The following is a 20,578-nucleotide window of genomic DNA, read 5'->3' on the forward strand; positions in this document are numbered from 1 at the left end:
ACAAGGATGGAACTAGAGGGTATTATGTTAAGCGAAATAAGTCAATCAGAGAAAGACGATTATCATATGATCTTACTGGTATGAGGGATTTGAGAAACTAGACAAAAGATCATAGGGGAAGGGAGGGAAAAATTTAACAAGACTAATCAGAGAGGGAGACAAACCATAAGAGACTCTTAATCTCAGGAAACAAACTGAGGGTTGCTGGAGGGGGGCGGGTAGGAGGGATGGGGTGCCTGGATGAGGGACATTGGCGAGGGTCTGTGTTGTGGTGAGCGCTGTGTGTTGCATAAGACTGATGAGTCACAGACCTGTACCCCTGAAACAAATAATACATTATATATTAATTTAAAAAATAAAAGGCAAAAAAACCCCAAAAACAACAACAACAACAAAAAAACAAAATAAAAAGAATGATCATACTTAAAAAAAAATTAGGCAGAGGAAGAAATGTGAATGTGAATACACATTTTTTCCAAAGAAAACATACAAATGGCAAATAAGCACATGAAAAAATGCTCAGTATCACTAATCATCACAAAAATGCAAATGAAAACCACAATGAGATAGCCCCTCATACCTGTTAGAATGGCCATCAACAGAATGACCAGAATTCAGCAAGTGTTGATAAGGATTTGGGGAAATGGCGCACCCTTGTACATTGTCAGTGATACTGTAAACTGCTGTAGTTACTATGGAAAACGCTCTGTAGGTTCCTCAAGAAATTAAAATTAGAACTGCTATATGATCCAGGAATCCTACTTCTGGGTATATATCCAAAAGAAGTGCAAACAGGATCTTGAAGAGATGTATGCATCTGGCATTACCCACAGTAGCCAAAATATGGAAACCGCCTGTTTGTTGACGGTGGATAAAAGTGTGGTTTATATATACAGTGGAATATTAGTCTTGAGAAAGAATGAAATCTTCCCATTTGTGAGAACATGCAGGACATTGAGGGCATTAGAGTAACTGAAAAAAGTCAGATGGAGAAAGACAAATACTGCACGATATGCTTATATGTGGAATCTAAAAAAGCTGACTCACAGAAATAGAGACTAATGTGGAGGTTACCAGGGACTGGGACATGGAGGAAATGGGAAGATGTTGTACAAGTAGTATATACTTCCGGGTGTAAGGTCAATAATGTACACAATGGTGATTACAGTTAATAATACTGTATTATGTACTTGAAAATTACTAAGATAGTCCATCTTACATGTTCTCATCATGAAAAAAAATGGTAGTGATGGAAGTGATGGAAGCCAATGCTTCAGTGGTAATTGTTTTGCAGTAAATACGTGTATTAGATTAACATTAGACAGCTTAAACTTATACAGTGTTATATAATTGTATCCCAGTAAAGCTGGAAAAAAAGAGAAAAGTCATAGTCAGTGTAAAAAAAAAAAAGGACAGTAAAATAAAGTAGGGTAGCTAGGTAGAGAGAGAGATAGCGATAGGGAGAGACAGATTGGACTTTAAAGGGCAAAAGCCAGTAGGAAAGACTGGACAAAATAAATGCAAAGAGAAAGGGAACAAAAGAGCGAGGAATAGAAAAATATTTAAAAACACAAGTAAGGAAAAATGGAAGGAGGAAGGAGAAAGAGGGAGGAATGAAAGAAGGAAAGAGAAAGGTAGAGAGAAAGATGAATGAAGGATGGAAAGGAAGTAAGAAGAAAGGTAAGCAAGTTACAGGCAGGTTAAGAATAGAGAAAGACTGTGGAGTCTGAGAAACAAACAGGGTTTTGGAGGGGAGGGAGGTGGGAGGTTAGGTGAGCCTGGTCGTGGGTATTACGGAGGGCACATATTGCATGGAGCACTAGGTGTGGTGCATAAACAATGAACTCTGGAACACTGAAAAAATAAAATAAAATAAAATAAAATAAAATAAAATGAATAGAGAAAGAAAAGGATGGTGATTAGATTGGGCTGAGAAAAGAAATAGAAAAAAATATTAAAGAGGGAAGAAAAAGGAAGGGACAAAAGTAGGAAGTAAGGAAAAAAGGAAGTTTAAAATGATAAGCCTGTAGGAAAGAGTAAATACAAAAGAAATAAAGAATGTGGGAGTAAGAGATGGAAAGAAGGGTTTGAAAGAAGGAGCTAGTAAGAAAATTAAGTACAATTGTGGATAGTGGGGAAAGAAATCTAAAAAGAACTCAGCTAAAATAGTACGATAAAATAAGACTGATGAATGGTGACAGCTAGATAGGAAAAGTAGTCAGGTATGTGAGGAGTAGATATAAAACGTAAAAATGGATAGATATAGATTGATTGATAGAAGCAATTTTAAAAAGGATTATCCAAGAAAATGCCAATAAATAAAGAGGTAGTAACAGAGTTTGAAAGGAAAAGAAGTTATGTAAAATGTTTTTAAAAGGAGTAGTGAAATAGTATAAGTAGGCAGGCAAACATGCAAACAAGCACAGAGGCAAAAATAGAAATACAGAAAAGGAGCAGGAAAAGACATGAAGAAATGGAATAAGGGAAGGAAGGAATAAGCAAAAGGAGGAAATATGAAAGAAAGAAAGACGATGTTTAAAGTGGATCAGTTGATTATAAGAAAAAGTTAAAAAATAGAATGGTGTGAGAACATAAAGATGACTAGTTAAGTATTTGAATGCTTATTGTAAAATGCTTTTCAAACTTCAGTGTTGAGTGATATGAATCACCTGGGTTTTTTGTGTTTTGTGTTTTGCTTGTTTGTTTTGTTTTTTTTGGTAAGCCAGATAATCTGATTGAGTGCATCTAGAGTGCAGCCTGATACTCTGCATTTCTAACAGGCTCTGATGTGATCCCAGTGTCAAAGGTGGAGAACTAGATTTTGACTTGCTAGGATACAGTGCGAGTAGGAATAGTAAGAGGTTTGTTTCAAATAGGTACTCATCTTGAGTTTGTACTTAACCGATACTTGTATTTCTACTAGTTCAGATGCTTGTTTTCTTAAAGTTGGACCGGATGACTTTCAGGACTTCTTTATACTACTTTTCTATGTTTATTTGAATTAAGAAAAAATCCTCATAGAAGTTTCTTTTAGCTTACTAGGAGGAAGACCTAGAAATTTTGAGAAGTAAAACCTAGAAGAATTGTAGTTTAGTTATTTATTTTTTTAAACCTGGAAGAATTTTATAAGAAATATTATCTGAGACCATTCAAAAGCTCATAATATCTTTGAGAGTCTTTTGATATTAGCTAGTCTATATAGTGGAATGCAGATATTTTGGGAGAAGAAACAGAGGAATAAATTGACTTATGATAACATTTGAGGTCTTGGTTGATGGTATTGACCAAAATAGAAATACATAATTTTCTAAGTTATATTATGCTTATTTTTCTGCATAGATCAGATAGTTGTTATTGTCATTGTCTTCTTTTTTAAAAATTTAATTTAATTTAATTTTTTTTTCAATGATCCAAAATTCATTGTTTATGTACCACACCCATCTTCTTCTTCCTCCTCCTCCTCTTCTTCTTCTTCTTGGCCTTTTTTTTTTTTTTTTTTAAAGATTTTATTTATTTGACAGACAGATCACAAGTAGGCCAGAGAGGCAGGCAGAGAGAGAAGGAAGCAGGCTCCCTACTGAGCAGAGAGCCCGATGCAGGGCTTGATCCCAGGACCCTGGGCTCATGACTTGAGCCGAAGGCAGAGCCTTTAACCCACTGAGCAACCCAGGTGCCCCTTGGCCTTTTTTCTGTACTGGAAAATAATACTTTTGTAAAATTTCACATATCATTCTTTTTGAAGAACATCGTGTTTTCAAGAAGAGTCATAAAGTGTGTAAGTGTTGTATTCCTAATGTTATCTTCTTTTGGTTTTAGTATCCTTGAATGAGGTTTCATTGCTAGTGGATGCCACACATTTAAAGAGGTTTGGGTTATGGAAAAATAAGGACGATGATCACAGTAAAAGGAGTCATGCTATCCTTTTCCTCTGGGTCTCTGCAAATTATCTTCAAGAGATTCAGACCCAGCTAGAAAACTCCATATTAAGCCAGCAATGTGAGTATGACATAATTTGTAAATTTTGGAATAACCTGAGAAGTCCTGTAAATAAAGTTGTTTTCTTCTAAAGTAATTTAATAGAATGTGATTATTTCATTGAGTTGAAATTAAGTTCATTGAATTAAAAGAGATTTTAACCCTTAATGTTATGCAAGATAAATTATTTATTCTACATAATTTCTCCTGATAATTTTACTCAACCAAGAGAAATTATCTTTTAAAATAAAAGGGATGCCTTATCCTAAGTCAGTTGCCATCCTCGGCTGTCTTTCTTACGAGTTTCTTGCCCTTGTTTTCTAATAACTTGTGACAGTAATCAGTGGCAACGTTAAATAAAATATAGAGGTCTTTTATCTTCAATATTTTCTTGAGTTTTTCAGAAAACTCTCTTTACTTAAATATATCATTTTTCTAAGACTGGATTGAATACTTTTGGGAGAATGCTCCCAAAACTGTGTATTTGAATGTATTTTAAATATCTCCCAACTTTGCTTAGTTTTCAACTTCTGAAGAGTCTAACTTAGAATTGCATAAATCAAATTAGTAAGGTTTGTTTTTACCTCTTTGATCTTTCTACCTTGCCCTCTGTATTCCTTTGCATATAAAATGTGGTAAGTAGTGAACTGAATTTTATACCTTTAATATTACAGTAGTCCCTTCCTTTATCCATAGAGGATATGTTCCAAGACTCCCCCATAGATGCCTGAAATGACATATAGTACTGAAATCTATACATACTATGTTATTTCCCTCTACATGTGTACCTATGAGAAAATTTAATATATAAGTTAGATACAGTAAGAGATTAATAACTAATAACAAAATAATTGTAACAGTATACTGTAATAAAAAGTTAAATGAATGTGGTCTTTCTCAAAATACCTTATTATACTGTACTTACCCTTCTTGTGATGGTGTGAGAAGATAAAATGCTTATGTGATGAGTTGAAATGAGGTGAATGACATAGGCATTTTGATGTAGTGAGAGCCTACTACAGACACGATGGCGATAGGCCAGAAGGAAGATCGTCTGCTTCAGGACTGTGGTGGTTGACCGTGGGTGACTGTAACTGTGGAAAATGAAACCATGGATAAAGGAGGACTACTGTGCTTATTTTGATGTCCTACTCCAAGTTAATTGGGAAAATTTATGATTAAATAGAGAAGTTGGGGAAATAAAACTAGCCATTTATAATTATTATGGGGGAATGAATGTCATCTGAGACCATTGTTGAAATGAATGATGAAACAAAATGATTTTGAAGGAAGTGTTTGATCAGAATACTTTTTTAATTGGTAGATTTGACAAATGGAGGATGGTAGAGAAAATAATTAAATGCTTAGTTATTATTCATTCATTTACTCATAAATTCATTAATAAATGTTTACTAATACTAAATGCCAGATAGTAGAGATACAGCAACCAATACCATTGTGGAGTTTCCCTTTTAATGCAGGAAGAGTTTAAAATTTGTGAGTCTTGAATCTCAGTTACTAATGGCCTATTTAGGGATTTAATTTGTCTGAGTTATTAACCAATATACAAAATACTGTCATTAATGATTAAATTATTTTAATTTTAATCCCCTTGAAAAATAACACTACTGATAAAAATTGGTTTCTTATTTCTTTTATAGCAAAATCCAGTGAATTCATTTTCCTTGAGCTACACAGTCCTATTTCACAAAGAGAAGAATTGAAATTGAAAGATATTATGACAGAAATAAGTACAACCAATGGAGAATTAGAGCTTTCTTATCCATTATCTTGGGTTCAGGCACTTCCTTTGTTTCAGAACCTCTCTTCAAAAGAAAGTTCTTTTATTCATTATTATTGTGCTTCAACTTGTTCTTTTCCTGCTGTTGCTGCTGAAGAAATGAAGAGGAAATCAGTATCTCAGGTAAGCATATAATTTATATAATTGGCAGGGTTCAGTAAAAATTTTTTCACTGAAAATAGAGTGATCTGAAAATGCTGTGTTTGGTCAGGAGGGCACAGGAACCAACCTGAAAGAACTCCCAATACCAAAGCTAGAACATTTTTAATTTAATTTAATTTAATTTTAAAGTAAACTTGACTCCCAACATGGGGCTCACACTCAATGCTGAGATCAAGAGTGGCATGCACCACGAACTGAGCCAGCCAGTCGCCCCACAGCTAGGAACAGTTGGATCAATAAAATCAATAATGATAATGTGATTGTTACCAAAGAATGTAATAAATACCCATAAATCTGTATTAATACAAATAAATACCTGAACTAATGAGTGAAAAATAAGTACTAATGGTGGATAATTGATAATTTTTTCTTAGGAAAGGATTTGAATTAATAAATGTAAAAGGAATAAGAAATACAAAGCCACCATAGTTAATGTTGTTGCAGGCAAGGTCCACCAAGAGATACTAAATTTAATGGTAAGAACTTAAGGAGAAAAAGGATATGTACATAATCTTAAATTCTCTCAGCCAAAATATTTATTAATCATAAAGTAACTTTACAGTGGAGAAATGCGGCAGACATCACCAGGAATAAGATACTATCACATCATGCACTGAGAAGGGTACATGACTTCTCTGGTATTCTTCCCAATATTGTGTAACCTCAATCTAATTACGGGAAGAATCAGACAAACCCAGTTATAAAATAACTGACCAATACTCTTGAAAATATCAAGGTCATGAAAGGGAAAAACAGGAATTGTAGGATTCTCATACAGAAAAAAGATACTGGTAGAAACACTAGTGATATCAGAATAAAGTCTACAATTTAGCTTATAATATTATAATAGTGTTAATTTCTTAGTTTTGATGGTTGTAACTGTGGTTATATAAGATGTTAGTATTAGGGGAATCTGGAAGAGGCTTGTATATCTCTGCCAAATACCTCTAGAGAGAAAAGTTTTTTCGAGTTTGCTGTGGCAAATATGAACTTTTTATCTCTTAAATTTTATTTGTTCTAGCTATTATATCTTTTGTTCATTTTGAACTGAAAAGTGTTCACATTTTTCTTTAATTCTAATGCCCATATCTATAAGTAACACTTCAAGTTAACCTTTGACCATTGTATGGACAATATCTTTATTTTTTTTTTAAAGATATACTTATTTATTAGAGAGGGGGTGCATGTGAATATGGGGAGGGGCAGATGGTGAGAAAGAATCTCAAGCAGATTCCCTGTTGAGCATGGAGCTCAACAAGGGGCTCACTCTCACAACCCCGAGATCATGATGTGAGTTGGTATCAAGAGTTGGATGCTTAACCGACTGAGCCACCCAGGTATCCCTGTATGTATAGTATCTTTTGATCAAAAGTATTATCTTGATTTCACAATATCTTTGGAGAAATTCTAAATGTATAGATATAACTCATTGATACTGATTTCTTTTAGTCATATTTTTAAAAATTAGTCTAGGTTTTGACTTCATTCTTTGAGAGTTAATGCGTATTTATGTATCTATAAGAAAACCTTTTCTTTGCCATTTTCTGTCAGCCTTCAAATACAGATACAGCCAAGCCTACTTACACCTTCCTGCAGAAGCAAAGTAGTGGTTGCTACTCACTTTCTATTACATCTAATCCAGATGAAGAATGGCGAGAAGTCAGGCACACTGGGCCTGTTCAGAAGTATGTACTGTGTCATACCTGTTTGTAATAGGTAGACATATTTGTAGTTTTCACTCATGTTGCTGATTTTAAATAGTTTACCTTTTTCTTCTTAATTGGGGTATAACTGACAAACAATATTACAATAGTTTCAGGTATATAATATTGATTTGACAGTAGTTTACCTTTTTAAATGTTTTGAGTTTTGCTTTTACACTGATAGTAATAGAAGTAATATTTTTTTTTGAGAAAATTTAAAAAATTTATTAAAACAGTCAGTGCCATTTCGTTTAGTTTTATGTCAGTAAGACATAAATGGTAACCAAAATGTCAAATTTGGTAAGATTAAAATATTTGTTGAAAATACTAGAGTGCAGTATATGGTTTTTATGACTATATAGTCATAAAATCAGTTATCATATACCAGTCAGATATACCATATCTGAATATATGGTAGGAAATGTGGGGTTGCTTAACTGAGGTGTAACTCAATTTAATGTACTTTGAAGTTTATTAGAACTTCCTTTTAATAAGTTGCTACTTTATTCATATTTCATCTTATATATGTCTTGTCATGGTGGCCAGAATAGGGAGTCTCTGCATTTGAGGGTGATTTCTCTTCCTATGTATGATTCCTTTTTTCTGTTAAGAAAAAAAAAACAACAACAAATGAAAGAACAGAATAGAAAATAGCCCATAAAACAGTAACTTTTATATTAGCATTTAAAATTTCACATATTTTTATATGATTTAGGTGCTTTGCTTGCCAAGATTAAGTCAATTACAGGTGACTTCGTTTTGAAGTCAAGATGCACACATTATTTCTGGTTTAAGATACACATATTATTATATTTTTATTGTTGACTATATTCATGCAAATGATGACTATCATGTATATTCCAAGATTATACCTAGAATCTCAGAACTGCTCATGTTTCTGAGATTTAAGAGAAGGTATCAGAAAAAAGATGCCTAATTAGTGGCTCTCTGTTTTCTTCTTCTTTCTGCTTGTGTTATAATTACTTGTTTCCTTTATATTCTTTTTAGTTTTACATTGTAAGCACTTTGTTATAGGAGACCTGCCTTCTCTGCTCCCATGTTATTTCTTTATTGCTCTGCTGTTACTGTGGACTAGCCACCAGTAGGAGAACATAGTTTTTGACTGTTGGCTTCTAAATGGAAAGGAACTAATCTTGGGGATTCAAAATTAGAGCTGGAAAGTGGACTTAGGAAAATCTTTTATTGTTTATTACATCAGTTTGTTGAAAGTTAAACATTGTACAGAAGAGAGATATCTTTGATGGTATTACAACTGATTGTGATATATAAGGTATTGATTAGGTGAATATGATACTAGCCCCACACAGGATTGGAAATGAAAAGACAGTGAAAGTACTATTAGTACCTTGTGAAAATAAAGAAGGAAAATAACTGTCAGTTATTTTTACTCTGTACACTTTAGTTATTGAATACATAGCCCTATTAGTGTTCTATATAACAAATCTCTTTGTTATATACTGTTATATACTGGAATTTTCACTACAATATGTTTAAACTTTAGTTTTACTTTTTAAGGTTGATTGTATATCCTCCACCACCTACAAAAGGGGGATTAGGAGTAACTAATGAAGATCTGGAGTGCTTAGAAGAAGGAGAGTTTCTTAATGATGTAATCATTGATTTCTACCTTAAGTAAGTACAGTGATGAATGATCTTCTCATTTATCAATTTTGATTTGAATCTTAAACCACATGTCTATCACTGAAGTTTTTTTTTAACTCTAACTAAAAGTAACCTGCCAAGAATTCAAAGATTTTTGCTTACAGCATTTTCTATAGTTGACGTCAGTTTCATTTTTTTATCTCTTGAAGATGCTATGTACTCCAGAAGAGTTACTATTTTTTGTTTATTTTCATTTTTGTTTATTTGTTTACTTCAGATTTATATTTCTTCATTATATTTCTGTGATGAAGGAAATACTTAAAAAATTACAGGTCACTTTGGGAAGGGAAAAAAAGCAATTCTGTAGTGATCTCTTGTGACTTTAAGCACTGTAAGAGTTACCTGTCATTTAAAAAACCCATACCACTATTCCATTAAAAAATAATTTTCAACTTTTTGTAGAGCCAAGCTGAAGGAATAGATAGGAAGGTAAGCTTCATCTTACTTGAACCCTCTTGTTTAACTAATAATACTAGCCTTATTTAAATAATCTTCTACCAGGGCCTCATGAATTATGAGGTTTTCCAGTCTGTTTGGAAAGAACAGGCACTATTTTTGTGGCTAGCTACCATTCCCTCTAATCTTTTCAGGTAGTTCTCTCCCTAGCCTTTTCCTTACATGCATGTGGTGATGAAAATTCTGCATATTCAAGGAGGATTCTCTGCAGATGTCTGGAATTTTCTTTAACTACAGCTCTTCCCTTTTCAGTATTCTGATCTGCAAATTCTATCTGCCTTGGTCTCTACCATCTTTCAGTGTCTCCTCAACTTGTAGTCTGTCACCTGGGTTACTCAGTCCCATGCTACAGGCTGGACAACATATTAAGCTGGTGCATTAGTGGAACTCACCGTGTTTATTTCCCATTTCTCAAAGATCATTGTTCTTTGTTGCCTGGTGTCCAGTGTTCTGAGAACTATTGATTCATATCTATTTTGTCTGATTATTTATTTATTTATTTATTGCTTCTTTCATCCAGGAGGGTTAATCTGGCTTCTGTTATTCCATCTTGGCTGGAAGCAGAAGTCTCCATTATCAGTTACTCTTTACTCTCCCTTCCCCCTCTATATACTCAGTTGCCAACTTTATTTTTTCTTTTTCTTTTTTTATATTAACATAGAATGTATTATTTCTTTTAGGGGTACAGGTCTGTGATTCATCAGTTTTACACAATATACAACACTCACCACAACACATACCCTTCCCAGTGTTCATCACCCAGGCACCCCATCCCTTCCACCCTCCTCCCCTCCAGCAACCCCAGTTTGTTTCCTGAGATTAAGAGTCTCTTATGGTTTGTCTCCCTCTCTGGTTTTGTCTTGTTTCATTTGCCAGTTTTATTAGATTCTGTCTCTCAAATTCATTTATTCTTTTTCTTCTATCATCATGTCATGATTTTCTAGTACCTCTTACCTGGATTGTTATTCTGTCTTTTATTTTATTTTATTTATTTGTCAAAGAAGAGAGAGAGAGGGCGAGAGAGAGCGCGCATGCACACAAGTAGGGGGAGCAGCAGGCAGAGGGAGAGGGAAAAGCAGGTGCAGGGCTCGATCCTAGGAGTCTGGGATCATGCCCTGAACCAAAAGCAGCTGCTCAATGACTGAGCTACCCAAGTGCCCCTTTTTCTGTTTTTCTAATGTTTCTCCTTGTATCCTTTATCTCTGTTTTCCTGTCCATTAAGTATATTATGACCAGCAATATTCTTCGTAAGGTATTCTATGAATGCAATTCCCATTAAAAATATATATTAATTTCTTACTACCTGTCAAAATGAGTTCAGACACTTTGGCATTCGAGAGCCTTAATAATTTGACACTATCTTTTTAGCCATCTACTAATAACCCTGTATGTATTACATAGTCCAAAAAATATTGAATTATAAATAATTTACTAAATAAAGCCCATTTTTGTTCACTCTTCTGCCTTAATGCACTGTTTGTCCTGATTCCGAACACTTTCCTCTTTATCTCAATCTTTTAAAGTTTCATTCCTCTTTCAAGGTTTCTCTCAAGTGATACCTTCCTGAAACTTCTCCTGATCTTCTAAACAGATATTACTAACTCCCATAATACTTCATTTACTTCTTTTGTAGTACTTAAAATATTTTGCCTGATTTTTAAGTTAGTTGGTGATATTATGATCATTCTCCTTCTCCTTATGCTCTTACATCTTATTTATTTTTGTATCCGTATAATAGTGTCAAGCTTATATTTGGTGAGGTGAACTGGATCATATTCTTAGTTTTTTTATGTTTTATTGGAATTAACTAATACAATTTTATTTCTAATTTATTTCCAGTAGTACTTTTCTATACTTCCTTTTCACTGAATTGCCTGTATGTCTCTCTCATCGACTTCCTTTCAGAGGGGATTCTAACTTTATTTTTTAAACAACTTTCTATTTATTTTTTAAATTAATGAATAACTTTTAAGTAGTAAAGTACATAAATTGTAAGTGTACAATGAATGAATGTTCACATATATATGCACCCACATAATCATCATTCAGATCAAGATACCATTTCTAGCACATCAGAAGCATCCTTTTTGTCTCCTTCCATGTAGCAAAGCCTTCCCATAACCACATTAAAAAATTTCAAGTTGTGTTAGTCTTTTGTGCTTTTTAAAAAAAGTGATTACAATGTCATTTTTGAACCTGTATAAGCTATTAAGAATAGCAGAATTCTCTAATTATGAAGGGCTTAAGCACTAAATCATTGAATTATAAGCTTATATTGAAGAATTCTTTTAGTAGAAATGGACTAAGGATTTATAGGTTAGGCATATCTCATAGTAATTAAAATTTTTCTAGATTTATTATAGGAGTGTCATGGTTTCAGTATTTGATTAATCTTTCCTTCTATACTCTCCTTTGTATTTATTGTAAGCTATATGGTGACAGCTACTTCCCCCCACTTATTTTATATGTTAGTGTACATATGGTGCTTGGTATATGTTAGGAATTTGATAATACATGTTAAGCAAGTAAAAGAATCAGCAGGCAGTTTCTGCTTTAAGCAGTCTTGATGGGAGATGAGGTAAAGAACGAACCAAAAATACTGAAATCAGAGCAAATTGCGATGACTTTGACTCTAATTGGTCATAAAAACGAAGATTTCTGGAATACATAAGATAACTGGAAGAAGACCAGGTAGAAATCTAAAAACAACTTTCTTTTGTGGTGTTGCTGTTTTACAGGTATCTTTTATTGGAGAAGGCATCAGATGAACTTGTTGAACGAAGTCACATTTTTAGTAGCTTTTTCTATAAATGCTTGACAAGAAAGGAAAATAATTTAACAGAAGACAATCCAAATCTTTCGTAAGTCATACTTTCAATGTACTGAAGTTTTAAGAGGAAAATATGCTATTTTGATGTTTCTAAGTGAAAAAACTTGTTACATTATTTCCTGGAGTGAGCAGTATTACCACTTATGCATGTTTTTTTGCTCTAAGATATGCTTCTTACCCTTCCACTGTTCTGTTCCCTGAAACAGGAGGCTGACTCTTGCAGGCTGCATTTCCAAGTGCACGTTCTGTGGGGACACTGGAGGTTGGAGGGCAAGGAGGGAAAAAGTCAGGTTACCCTCTTTGCCTTAGGTAGTGATTTGGCAGTGGCTCTATTTCCTCTGTGGGTTGTGTCTTTCAATGAACAGATCTGTAAGAATGCCAGCTCCTATGTGGAGTTGATACTGCTTCTTCCTCTTTGCCCTTTAGTGTAGGGGTATAGTAATTTCCTCCTATGCTAGTCTCTTGTTGCCTCTCTGCTCTCTTTTTGGCTTTGCACTTTCTTTATCATCACTATAGACAATTCTCTACATTACATTTTTTTTAAAGATTTTATTTATTTATTTGACAGAGAGAGAGAGAGAGAGAGATCACAAGTAGGCAGAGAGGCAGGCAGAGAGAGAGGGCAAAGTGGGCTCCCTGCTGAGCAGAGAGCCCCACACAGGGCTCAATCCCAGGACCCTGAGATCATGACCTGAGCTGAAGGCAGAGGCTTAACCCACCGAGCCACCCAGGCGCACCTACATTACATTTTTATCTGTCTTAAAATATAGTGACTTTTGATTTTCTGGTCAGACTGTCACCAAAATACTATTCTTCAGTTAAACTACTGTAAATTATACAAAATACTATGTTTACATAATTTGGCTTACAGTCAGAATTAATGGGGAGGGATATTTGGAAGGGGAAAGTTTATTAAATATATTGATATTAAACATTTTTGATGCCTTCCTGTTCTATTTTATGTATATAGAAATTCATGGTTAGTACCATGCTTTTAATCTTACATTTTTTTATAAAATTACTAGTCAGTGTTTGGCATAACCACCTAGAAACTGATGAAATGAAAGCAGGTAGGATCTGTTGTAGTTTTAAATTTTAGGATAATTTTTAAAAATTAAAATTTGATATTATATGTTTGATCATATATAAAAGGAATATAAAACAAAGACACATAAGTGGCATATTCCAGAGTAAGATATATATATATATATATGATACTAAGCTTAGATATTACTATACTTAGTATATTATACACACACACACACACACACACACACACACACACAGATGACCCTGGAACAACACGGGTTTGAAACGTGTGGTGCCCTTATATGCAGATTTTTTTTATAGGTACAGTATATGTATTAACTGTAAATACTGTAAATGTATTTTCCTTATGGTTTTCTTGATAACTTCTTTTAGATACCATCTATTTATTTATTTCTTGTTTATTTATTATTTTCTCTAACTTACTATATTATTTTAATAGTACATTATATAATACAGTACATGATAAAATACATATAACATGCAAAATATGTGTTAGTTGATTTTATGTTATTGGTAAGGCTTCTGATCAACATGAGACCCTTAGTGGTTAACATTTTGGGGAGTCAAAAGTTACATACATGGATTTTCAACTCCATTGGGAGTGTGGGTGCCACTAAACTCTTCATTGTTCAAGGATCAACTGTGTGTGTATGCCTGTGTGTGTTTGTATCTCTCTCCTGGACAAAAATTCATACTAATGCTTGGCCAGATATATATGTTATTAGTATTCACACAAAGAATTTCTATAAATCAGTAAAAAAATTAAAAAGCCCAGAATCAAAGTGATAAGGGATACAAACCTTTAAAAAATTTTTTAAAAAAATTAGCATATAATGTATTGTTTGTTTCAGGGGTACAGGTCTATGATTCATCAGTCTTATACAATGCACTGCACTCACCATAGCACATACTCTCCCTAGTGTCCATTACCCAAACACCCCATCCCTCCTACTCTCTTCCCCTCCAGCAACCCTCAGTTTGTTTCCTGAGATTAAGAGTCTCTTAATGGTTTGTCTCTTTCTTTGGTTTCATCTTTCATTTTTCCCTCCCCTCCCCTATTATCCTTTCTGTCTTGTTTCTCAAATTCCTCATATCAGTGAGATCATATGATAATTGCCTTTCACTGACTGACTTATTTTGCTTAGCATAATACCCTCTAATTCCATCCATGTTGTTGCAAATGGCAAGATTTCATTTTTTGATGGCTGCATAGTATTCCATTGTGTGTGTGTGCGTGTGTGTTGTGTGTGTATCTATCTGTCTATCTCACATCTTCTTTATCCATTCATATGTTGTTGGATATCTAGGCTCTTTCCATAGTTTGGCTGTTGTAGATATTGTGGACTATTGTGGGTCTTTCCATAGTTTGGCTACTGTGGATTGCCATGAACATTCAGGTGCATGTGCCCCTTCAGATCACAACATTTACATCTTTAGGGTATAAACCCAGTACTGCAGTTGCTGGGTCATAGAGTAGCTCTATTTTCAACTTTTTGAGGAATCTCCATGCTGTTTTGCAGAGTGGCTATACCAGCTTGTATTCCCACCAACAGTGTAAGAGGGTTCCCTTTCTCTGTATCCTTACCGACACCTGTCATTTCCTGACTGGTTAATTTTAGCCATTCTGACTGGTGTGAGGTGGTATCTCATTGTGGTTTTGATTTGTATTTCCCTGATGCCAAGTGATGTGGAGCACTTTTTCATGTGTCTGTTGGCCATCTGGATGTCTTCTTTGCAGAAATGTCTGTTCATGTCTTATGCTCACCTCTTGATTAGATTATTTGTTCTTTGGTTGTTGAGTTTGATAGGTTCTTTATAGATTTTAGATACTAGCCCTTTGTCTGATATGTCATTTGCAAATATCTTCTTCCATTCTGTCAGTTGCCTTTTGGTTTTATTGACTGTTTCCTTTGTTGTGCAAAAGCTTTTGATCTTGATGAAGTTCCAGTAGTTCTTTTGTCCTTGATTCTCCTGCCTTTGGTGATGTTTCTAGGAAAAAATTACTGTGGCTTAGGTCGAAGAGGCTGCTGCCTGTGTTTTCCTCAAGGATTTTGAAGGATTCCTGTCTCACATTGAGGTCTTTCATCCATTTTGAGTCTATTTTTGTGTGTGGTGTAAGGAAATGGTACAGTTTCATTCTTCTGCATGTGACTGTCCCATTTTCCCAACACCATTTGTTGAAGAGACTATCTTTTTTCCATTGAACATTCTTAACTGCTTTGTCGAAGATTAGTTGACCCTAGAGTTGAGGGTCTATTTCTGGACTCTCTATTCTGTTACATTGACCAATGTGTCTGTTTTTGTGCCAGTACCATACTGTCTTGATAATTACAGCTTTGTAATAGAGCTTGAAGTCTGGAATTGTGATGCTGCCAACTTTCAACATTCCTCTGGCTATTCAAGGTCTTTTCTGGTTCCATATAAATTTTAAGTTTATTTGTTCCATTTCTTTGAAAAAAGTTGATGGTATTTTGATAGGGATTGCATTAAATCTGTAGATTGCTCTAGGTAGCATAGACATTTTCATAATATTTGTCCTGAATCATGAGTGTGGAACATTTTTCTTTGTGTCTTCCTCAATTTCTTTCCTGAGTACTCCATAGTTTTCTGAGTACAGATTCTTTGCCTCTTTGGTTAGATTTATTCCTGGGGATCTTAAGGTTTTGGGTGCAATTGTAAATGGAATTGACTCCTTAATTTCTCTTTCTTCTGTCTTGCCGTTGTTGTAAGAAATGCAAATGATTTCTGTGCATTGATGTTGTATCCTGCCACTTAACTGAATTCCTGTATGAGTTCTAGCAGTTTTGGAGTGGAGTCTTTCAGGTTTTCCACATAAAGTATCATATCTGCCTGGAGTGAGAGTTTGACTTCCTTTTTGCTGACTCAGATGCCTTTTATTTCTTCTTGTTGTCTGACTGCTGAGGCTAGGACTTCTAGTATTATGTTGAATAGCAGTGGTGAGAGCGGACAGCTCTGCTGTGTTCGACCCTAGGGGAAAAGCTCTGTTTTTCCTCCATTGAGAATGATATTTGCTGTGGTGTTTTTCATAGATAGCTTTGATGATATTGAGGTACGTACCCTCTATCCCTACACTGTGAAGATTTTTGATCAAGAAAGGATGCTGTACTTTGTCAAATGCTTTTTCAGTATCTATTGAGAGTATCATAAAATTTCTTTTATTAATGTATTGTATCACATTGATTGTTTTGAGGATGTTGAACCAACCTTGAAGCCCAGAAGTAAATCCCACTTGGCCATGGTGCATAATCCTTTTAATGTACTGTTGAATCCTGTTTGCTACTATTTTGGTGAGAATTTTTGCATCCATGTTGATAAGGGATATTGGTCTGTAATTTTCCTTTTTATGGGGACTTTGTCTGGTTTTGGGATCAAGGTAATTCTGGACCCATAAAATGAGTTTGGAAATTTTCCTTCCATTTCTATTTTTTTGAACAGTTTCAAGAGAATAGATATTAATTCTTAAAATGTTTGGTAGAATTCCCCTGGGAAGCCATGTGGTCTTGGGCTCATGTTTGTTGGGAGATTTTTGATGACTGCTTCAGTCTCCTTACTGGTTATGGGTCTGTTCAGGTTTTCTATTTCTTCCTGGTTGAGTTTTGGTAGTTTCTATGTCTCTAGGAATGCCCCCATTTCTTCCAGATTATCTTATTTGCTGGTATATAGTTGCTTATAATATGTTCTTATAATTGTTTGTATTTCTTTGGTGTTCGTTGTGATCTCTCCTCTTTCATTCGTATTTTGTTAATGTGGGTCCTTTCTCTTTTCTTTTTGATAAGTCTGGCCGGGAGTTTATCAGTCTTTAAATTCTTCCAAGGACCAGCTCCTAGTTGTGTTGATCTGTTCTACTGGTTCTTTTTTGTTGTTGTTGTTTCTGTTTCATTGATTTCTGCTCTGGTCTTTATTATTTCTCTTCTCCTGCCGGGTTTAGGCTTTCTGTATTGTTCTTTCTCCAGTTTATTTAGGTGTAGGGTTAGGTTGTATACTTGAGACCTTTCTTGTTTCTTGAGAATGGCTTGTATTGCTATATACTTTCCTCTCAGGACACCTTTTCTGTGTCTCAAAGATTTTGTACAGTGTGTTTTCATTTTAATTTATTTCCAGATTTTTTTTAATTCTTTAATTTCCTGTTTGACCCATTCATTCTTTAGTAAGATGGTCTTTAGCCTCCATGTATTTGAGTTCATTCTGACTTTCCTCTTGTGGTTGAGTTCTAGTTTCAAAGCATTGTAGTCTGAAAATATGCTGGGAATGATCCCAGTCTTTTGGTACTGGCTGAGACCCGATTTGTGACCCAGAAGGTGATCTATTTTGGAGATTGTTCCATGTGCACTAGAGAAGAATGTGTATTCTGTTGCTTTGAGATGGAATGTTCTGAATTATCTGTGATGTCTCTCTGGTCCAGTATGTCATTTAAAGCCTTTATTTCCTTGTTGATCTTTTGCTTAGATGATCTGTCCATTTCAGTAAGGGGTTGTTATAGTCCCTGCCTATTGTTGTATTATTGTTGATGTGTTTCTTTGATTTTGTTATTAATTGATTTATATAGTTTGCTGCTCCCATGTTAGTGCCATAGATTTTTAAAATTGTCTAATCTTCTTGTTGGACAGACCCTTTAATATGATATAGTGGCCTTCCTCATCTCTTATTATGGTCTTTTGCTTAAAATCAAATTTGTTTGATATAAGGATTGCTACCCCAGCTTTCTTTTGATGTCCTATTAGCATGGTAAATTGTCTTCCATCCCTTCACTTTAAATCTGGAGGTGTCTTTGGTTCTAAAATGAGTTTCTTGCAGACAGCATATCAATGGGTCTTTTTTTTTTTTTTTAAATGTTTGCTGATACCCTCTGTCTTTTGATTGGGGAATTTAGCCCATTTACATTCAGAGTAACTATTGAAAGATACGAATTTAGTGACATTGTATTGCCTGTAAGGTGACTGTTACTGTATATTGTCTGTATATTCATTTCTGGTCTGTTACTTTTAGGCTCTTTCTTGGCTTAGAGGACCCCTTTCAGTATTTCCTGTAGGGCTGGTTTGGTGTTTGCAAATTCTTTTAGTTTTCATTTGTTGTGGAAGCTTTTTATCTGTCCTTTTATTTTCATTGCCAGCCTGGATGGATATAATATTCCTGGTTGCATATTTTTCACGTTTAGTGCTCTGAATATATCATGCCAGTCCTTTCTGGCCTGCCAGGTCTCTGCGGGTAGGTCTCCTGTCAGTCTACTATTTCTATCATTGTAGGTTACAGACCTCTTGTCCTGAGTTGTTTTCAGGATTTTCTCTTTGTCACTGGGACTTGTAAGTTTTATTATTAAATGATGGGGTGTTGACCTACTTTTATTGATTTTGAGGGCAGTTCTCTATGCCTCCTGCATTTTGATGCTTATTTCCTTCCCCAAACTAGGGAAGTTCTCCCCTGTAATTTGCTCCAATATACCTTCTGCCTCTCTCTTTCTTCTTCTTCTTAGTTCCCAATTATTCTAATATTGTTTTGTCTTATGGTATCACTTACCTCTTGAATTCTCCCCTTGTAATTCAGTAGTTGTTTATCTCTCTTTTTCTCAGCTTCCTTATTCTCCGTCATTTGGTCTTCTATATCACTAATTTTCTCTTCTGCCCCAATTATCCTAGCAGCCAGAGCCTCCATTTTTGATTGCACCTCATTAATAGCTTTTGTGATTTCAACTTGTTTAGATTTTAGTTCTTTTATTTCTCCAGAATGGGATTTTATTTCTTTAGAAAGAGATTCTCTAGTATCGTCTATGCTTTTTTCAAGCCCAGCTGGCATTTTTATAATTATTTTCTAACTTTAGTTTTGACATCTTACTAATGCATATTGATTAGGTCCTCATCAGTCAGTATTGCCTCTTGTTCTCTTTTGGAGGTGAGTTTTTCCACCTTGTCATTTTGTCTAGAGCAGAATAGATGAATGAGAGAACAAAATGCTAAAATGGTAACAATGACCCCAGAAAAAAAAATACAGTAACCAAATCAGAGAAAACCTGAATCCAGTGGGAGAAGAAAGGGAAAAAAAATATATGATTGGCCTGATGAATATAACAGAGCCACACAGTTCGTTTTGGGTGTATTTTTGTCTGTTAGAAGAAACTGCCTCCCAAAATTTGAGAGAAAGAAAGAAAGAAAAAAAATATGTAGGTAAACATGTGAAGTGATGGATTATGACTGTTAAGATGAAAGTTAAAAAATATATATATTTTTTTTTAGTTTTAATTTTTTTTTATGAACATATATTTTTATCCCCAGGGGTACAGGTCTGTGAATCAACAGGTTTACACACTTCACAGCACTCACCATAGCATATACCCTCCCCAATGTCCATAACCCCAACCCCCTTCTCCCTGCAACCCCTCCCCCCTGCAACCCTCAGTTTGTCTTGTGAGATTAAGAGTCACTTATGGTTTGTCTCCCTCCCAATCCCATCTTGTTACATTTATTCTTCTCCTACCTCCCTAGCCCCCCATGTTGCATCTCCACTTCCACATATCAGGGAGATGATATGATAGTTGTCTTTCTCCACTTGACTTATTTCGCTAAGCATGATACTCTCTAGTTCCATCCATGTCATCGCAAATGGCAAGATTTCATTTCTTTTGATGACTGCATAGTATTCCATTGTGTATATATACCATATCTTCTTTATCCATTCATCTGTTGATGGACATCTAGGTTCTTTCCATAGTTTGGCTATTGTAGACATTGCTGCTTAAAACATGCTGTGATGTCCATCTGGTCCAATGTGTCATTGTTGATCTTTTGCTTGGATGATCTGTACATTTCAGTGAGGGGAGTGTTAAAGTCCCCAACTATTATTGTATTATTATTGATGTGTTTCTTTGATTTTGTTATTAATTGGTTTATATAGTTGGCTGCTCCC

The 20,578-nt window shown here is 34.7% G+C and overlaps 1 protein-coding gene across 6 annotated transcripts in view; it reads left to right on the forward strand.

Moving 5' to 3' along the window:
- Nucleotides 1-20,578, forward strand: part of SENP7 (SUMO specific peptidase 7) — a 164,055-nt gene that overhangs the window by 124,904 nt on the left and 18,573 nt on the right. For all 6 annotated transcript variants that reach the window (XM_032350414.1, XM_032350443.1, XM_032350454.1 and 3 more), the window contains 5 exons: nucleotides 3,817-3,996; nucleotides 5,637-5,899; nucleotides 7,490-7,623; nucleotides 9,178-9,294; nucleotides 12,519-12,641. In XM_032350414.1, coding sequence (XP_032206305.1) covers nucleotides 3,817-3,996; nucleotides 5,637-5,899; nucleotides 7,490-7,623; nucleotides 9,178-9,294; nucleotides 12,519-12,641 — 817 coding nt within the window. The remainder of the gene's footprint in view (nucleotides 1-3,816; nucleotides 3,997-5,636; nucleotides 5,900-7,489; nucleotides 7,624-9,177; nucleotides 9,295-12,518; nucleotides 12,642-20,578) is intronic.

The sequence above is a fragment of the Mustela erminea genome, chromosome 1 (genome assembly GCF_009829155.1).
Source record: "Mustela erminea isolate mMusErm1 chromosome 1, mMusErm1.Pri, whole genome shotgun sequence".
Classification (NCBI taxonomy): Eukaryota; Metazoa; Chordata; class Mammalia; order Carnivora; family Mustelidae; genus Mustela; species Mustela erminea.